This window comes from Petaurus breviceps, unplaced genomic scaffold (assembly GCF_028583685.1).
Source record: "Petaurus breviceps papuanus isolate PSGF00001 unplaced genomic scaffold, PetGlider_PUasm1.0 186, whole genome shotgun sequence".
Taxonomy (NCBI): Eukaryota; Metazoa; Chordata; class Mammalia; order Diprotodontia; family Petauridae; genus Petaurus; species Petaurus breviceps.
In genome coordinates, this window is record NW_027185798.1 from 1,257,390 (window position 1) to 1,262,770 (window position 5,381).

Sequence of the window (5,381 nt, forward strand, 5' to 3'; positions counted from 1 at the left end):
TCTCTCTCTCTCTCTCTCTCTCTCTCTCTCTCTCTCTCTCTCTCTCCTTCCTGTCTCTCCTCTCTCTCCCTTTCTTTTTTTCTGTCTCTGTCTTTATCTCTCCTCTCTGTCTGTCTCTCTTGACCCACCTCATGCTATCTCTTCCCCATGAATGACATTTGTTAATGACCTCCTTTGATAGGATGCCTTGTTCCCTGATACTTTCTGTGTACTGGCTTCCCAGAACCCCTCCACTATTCCTCATTTCTCTCTTTTTTTTTTTTACAGTCTCCACCAGTTGGAGGCTCCTTGTATTAGACAATGATCCTGTTAGGAGACAGTGCTGAGGGAAAGCAGTGCAGATGTGTTTGGGGGCACAGTAGGTTGGGAGGGAAAAGGTATGTGAGCTTTGATGTGTTGGTTGCTTTGGGCCACTGAGATTCCACCTTCTTTGTCCTTCCTCTGTCTCTTCTCTGTCCCCTTCTCCCTCTTCTCTTGCTGGTTCTGCCTCCTCTTGCCCCATGTGCCTTCCCCTCTGACATAGCTGGCCCCAGTTTGGTGTACATCCCGTATGTACTGAGGTTTCAGGTTGTCTCCCCATTAGAATGTAAGCTCCTTTAGGGCAGGGACCATGTTTGCTTCCCGTTACCCATCTCCAGTGCTCAGCATAGTGTGTGACATAATGAGCTTCCTGACGTGATGGTAACTAGGTCTGTGTGTACTTACACTGGGAAAGGCTGCTGGCGAGCCTCCCCTGTTCGAGAACAACTGGGGCGTGGTGTGCCACAGAGCCCCAAGCTCCAGAGAGTTGGGTGTTAAATTTTCAGCGTGAGCACGTACATCTCAGTAGTAGGCCAGTACTACAAACGTGGCCTTGATTTGTTATTCTGTTGATTATCCAGACTTAAGAAAGCGATGGATAAAATGTTACTAATGCACTTTAAAAACTTAAGAGGTCTAGTAGTTATATTCTGGAGAGCTGGTTGTTAAACATTTACCAACACGCCACTGCTCCTTGAACACCGATTTCCCCTTGGCCTCCTTCACTGTGCTTGTCCCTCAGCTCTTCTCTCCCGTTAATGTTGTCTCCTCAGGAGCAAGGCCTAAACCATGGAATTTTCCAGTCTAGCCAGACAAGATGTCTTTTCAGATTAGGAAGGGAGGGGTGGCTGTGAGCTGAGGTAGTGGTGTGTGTGTGTGTATGTGTGTGTGGTGTGTGTGTGTGTGTGTGTGTGTGTGTGTGGTGTGTATGTGTGTGTGTGAATGCAGGTGGTGAGCAGGGAGGCAAACAGAAAAGTCAAGATGGGAGGTTCTGACAGAGACAGAGCCCAAGGAGCTGGGAGGACAGGAGGCGGAGAGCGGGCCAAGTTTGGCCTTCGGCAGAGATGTTCTCTGAGAGATACTGAACCCGAGCGGGGCAAGCGGGTTAGGCTGCTGCTGAGAAAAGCCGCCAGTGCTCCCCAGAGTTTGGGGAGCAGAAAGTATCCAGAGAAGAGGCTGGATCGAGGGCAAGGCAGATGGATCCGGGTGTGGCGTGTGTCTGTAGCGGGAGCAGAGCTGGGAAGAAGCAGGAATAGAATGGGGGAGGGTAGCGGTTGTAACTGGAGTCTGAGTAAAGGAGCTGAAATCTCCGGGCAAGAGACAGGTGCTGGGGGTCTTCCCTTTGCTTCCTCCGAAGGGCTGTCCCTGAGCGCCTGGCCTCTGAACTGTGCTCCTTCTCTAGGGATAACCCCACTTGAGCTGGCAGCCCCAGTGCTCTCCCCGGGATGTCTGAGACATAGAAGGCCCTCCCATTTGTATCCCCTCAAAAGGGTGTCCCCGGCACCTAGCTAATGGTCGGTGCGTCTCTGGCTTCGCCCGCCTCCCCCCCCCCACCCTCCCCTAGGGCAAGATGGATCCCTATACCCCATTGCCGGGGGGCCCCCCCCCCCCCCCCCGCCGCGCGCTCTCCCCCCCCCGGCCCCCCCCCCCCCGCCCCCCCCCCCCCCCCCCCCGCCCCAGGTGGCGGCCCCTGGAGGGGGGGGGGCTATGGGGGGCTCCCGCCCCGCCCCCGCGTAGGGACATTCCCTCCCCTGGCCCCCCTCCAGCCCCTCCCTCCCGCTCTGCCCCTCCCCTCCCCCAGCTCTAGAGGGCCGCGTCTGCAGGGCCGGACCCCCCGGGCTGGGCTCGGCCCGGCCCCTCACAGTGTCGCCGCTGCCGCCGCCGCCGCCCCGTTTGCTGACGAGGAGGCCCCCGGCCGGGGCCCTGGGCGCCGGGCATAAAACGGGCCCGGGCCGGGGTTGGGGCCGGAGCCGCCGTCCCCGGGCAGCGGAGGCGCCTGGAGCCCGCGTCTAGGCACCGTCTGCCAGCCCTGTCCCGCCCGGCCGGCCGCCGCTGTAATGCCCGGCCAGCATCGCAATCCCCCGCTCAGCTCGGCCCAGCCCTGTCCCCGGCCCGGCCTCGGAAAGTCCCCGGCCGGCCGGCCCGCCCGACCTCCTCGCCTCGGGTCGCCCGCCCCACCCGGCCCGGCCCAGGGCTGCCTGCCCTCGCCGGCCCTCGTCATGCGGAGCCTCCCGGGCCCGCCGGCTCAGTTTCTGCTTTTCGGGCTCCTGGTGATGGGGTCCCGGGCAGCCCGCGGCTCCGGCCCCGAGCTCCCCCAGCTGCCCATCCGGCCCGAGAAAGAGCCGCTGCCCGCCCGGGGTTCGGCAGGTAAGTGGCCATGGGTGGCGCAGGTGCCCGACGCTGCTGCGGGCACGGCACTGGGGGGCACGTCTGGCACGAGGCGAGGCGAATCGAGGCGAGGCGAGGCGAGGAGAGCGAGAGCTCGGAGGGGCGAGAGGACGTCAGCTGGCCGGCTCCAGGGAGGGAATAGCTTCAGAGGCAGGAGGCAGATGGGCAGGCAGGTAGCTGCTGCCAGCTGCATGCCCATCTTGCAGGCTGTTCCTTCGGGGGAAAGCTCTATGCCCTGGAGGAGACTTGGCACCCGGACCTGGGGGAACCTTTTGGGGTGATGCGCTGCGTGCTGTGCGCCTGCGAGCTGGTGAGTGGCTCCTGGTGCACGAGGGGCCCTCATTGCTGGGCAAGGGTCTGAGAAGCCACAGTTTGGGTACCATGATTTGGAGGACCTCGGACTGCCGGGAGCCGAGATGTGGTGGTGGTGATGGAGTGGGGTGGGGGAGGTCCCAGTCCTCCAGGGCACATTTTGTGGACTACCTCGGCGGATATGTGGGGAGCATGGGAGAGGGCGGGTGTCCAGGTTCCTTCGGTTGGTCTCCGCTGAACCTCCGTAATTCCCTACCTCCCTGTCTGTTTTCCCCCCTGTCCCTGACGCTTGAAGGAAGGCCACCCCTATCTTGCCCCCAATACCCCAAGCGGACTCTCTAGTCTCTGGACTGCCCCCCATCCCCAGCCTGATCGCTTTCCCTTTCTGTCTCCACTTTGGCCGCAGCCCTCGTGGGGTCGCCGGGGCAGGGGGCCAGGACGGGTGAGCTGCAAGAACATCAAACCCGAGTGTCCGGTGCCGAACTGCGGGCAGCCGCGCCAGCTGCCGGGTCACTGCTGTCAGACTTGCCCCCCTGGTAAGGCCCGCCTCCGAGGCCCGGGCTCCGCCCCCATCCCCCCAGTGCTTTGTTTTATCCCCCCGCCCCTTCTGCTCGCTGGCTTCCTGGGGGGGCCAGGGCCCACCTATACCCCTGTCGGGGTAGCAGCCCTTGAGAGGTTGGGGGAGGAGGTGGTCCCAGGGCCTCCAGGGCACATTTTGTGGACTACCTCGGCGGATACCCCCCCCCCGTGCCTCTCCGCTGTTAGTGGCTGGGCTGAAGCTTTTTGGATTCTTTCTCTTCCATCCTCCTCTGCTACTGACCAGAACGGGCCCCTCCCGAAAAGCAGCACACAGCTTCCGCCTTCGAGTATCCTCGGGACCCAGAGCATCGCAGCTACAGCAGCCGCGGGGATCCTGGAGCTGAGAAGAGGGCCCGAGAGGATGGTCACACGGGTACAGGAGGGGTAGGGGTAGGGAGGATGGGCACATGGGCAAGGAACTGGCACGCTCAGGGGCGCCTGTCGGGAGGATGTGTGCGGGCAGGCACACGGCATGGGGCGGGGGGTGGGGGGCTGGAGAAGCGGTGTTCCTGAGCAGGGCTCAGGGCTCTTCTCTCCCTGTAGACTTTGTTGCACTGCTGACTGGCAGAGGGTCGCAGGCAGTAGCCAGAACCCGTGTGCTGTTGCTGCGCTCCACACTTCGTTTCTCCATCTCCTACCAAGGGTGAGCTGGGAGGGAGCAGAGTCCAGCGAAACTAGGGTACTAGATTGTCCTGGTGTGGTGGTGCCGGAGGGAAAGGCAGTGCGGGTCCGGGGAGCCGAACGGGAGCCTAGGGAAAGGGCATAGAGGAATTGGCAAAGGGGCAAGGGACACCCTAGGCACTCCTTGCCCTGGTCCCGGTCTCCCTACTCCTTTCCTTCCACTCTGCAGTCTGGACCGTGTCACCCGAGTTCGATTCACAGACCCAAGTGGTAGCATCCTGTTCGAGCACCCTGCTCCCCAAGCCCAGGATGGTTTGGTGAGACCTTTCCCCAGACCTGGACGCTGTCCTGTCCCTCCCCTACCTGCCTGCTTCCTGGGCCAGGCTGCAGGACTAAGGTGGGGTGGAAGTCGGGAGAGGACTGGGAATGTTTGATTGGTGCCAAGAAGACCTCGTCCATTTGATTATCAAGTCAGAGGATCCTAGATCCCTTCCAGACCATCTAGTCCAACCCTTACATTTCATAGCTAAGGAAGCCGAAGGTTGGAGAAAGGAACGACCTAGGTAGTTAAGCTGGGACTGAACTCTCATTCAGGTTTATGAATCTAAATTCAGGGCTCTTTCCTAGCAGTCCTCTTGGGGGATTATGTTCATCTCCTTGTGCCTGGGCCCCACCTAGGTCTTCTTGTTTTGGGCGCTGTTTATTTATCTCTCGTTCTCTTTCTGTTTACTACAGGTCTGTGGGATGTGGCGGGCACTGCCCCGGCTCTCCCTTCGCCTCCTTCGGGCTGAGCAGCTCCACGTGGTGCTGGTCACACCCACTCACCCCTCAGGTGAGGTCTGGGGGCCCCTGATCCGACACCGGGCATTGGCTGCAGGTGAGGACTGGGGGAGGGGCGGGAGGGGAACCTGTGAGACACTGAGACCTGGCATGGAGAACTTCATTGCTTCATGACCCCTACTCATGATTCCTCTTACTCCCCTGAGCAAAACACCCCTCTCTGTGTTATTTGCCCCTATTAGAATGTAAGCTTCTTGAGGGAAGGGCCATTTTGCTTTGTGTATTTGTATCCTCATCTCTCTGTGCAGTGTATGGCACACAATAAATGCATTATTTGTTCATCCATCCATCCATCCATCCATCCATCCATCCATCCATCCATCCATCCATCCATCCATCCA

At 60.3% G+C, this 5,381-nt stretch overlaps 1 protein-coding gene across 1 annotated transcript in view; it reads left to right on the top strand.

The window, feature by feature from the left end:
- The first annotated feature begins 2,285 nt into the window (after positions 1-2,285).
- Positions 2,286-5,381, top strand: part of CHRD (chordin) — a 12,328-nt gene continuing 9,232 nt past the window's right edge. The window contains exons 1-7 of the mRNA XM_069089346.1: positions 2,286-2,667; positions 2,895-2,998; positions 3,407-3,536; positions 3,824-3,952; positions 4,123-4,222; positions 4,430-4,517; positions 4,936-5,077. Of these exons, the coding sequence (XP_068945447.1) occupies positions 2,358-2,667; positions 2,895-2,998; positions 3,407-3,536; positions 3,824-3,952; positions 4,123-4,222; positions 4,430-4,517; positions 4,936-5,077 (1,003 nt within the window). The 5' untranslated portion in view covers positions 2,286-2,357. The remainder of the gene's footprint in view (positions 2,668-2,894; positions 2,999-3,406; positions 3,537-3,823; positions 3,953-4,122; positions 4,223-4,429; positions 4,518-4,935; positions 5,078-5,381) is intronic.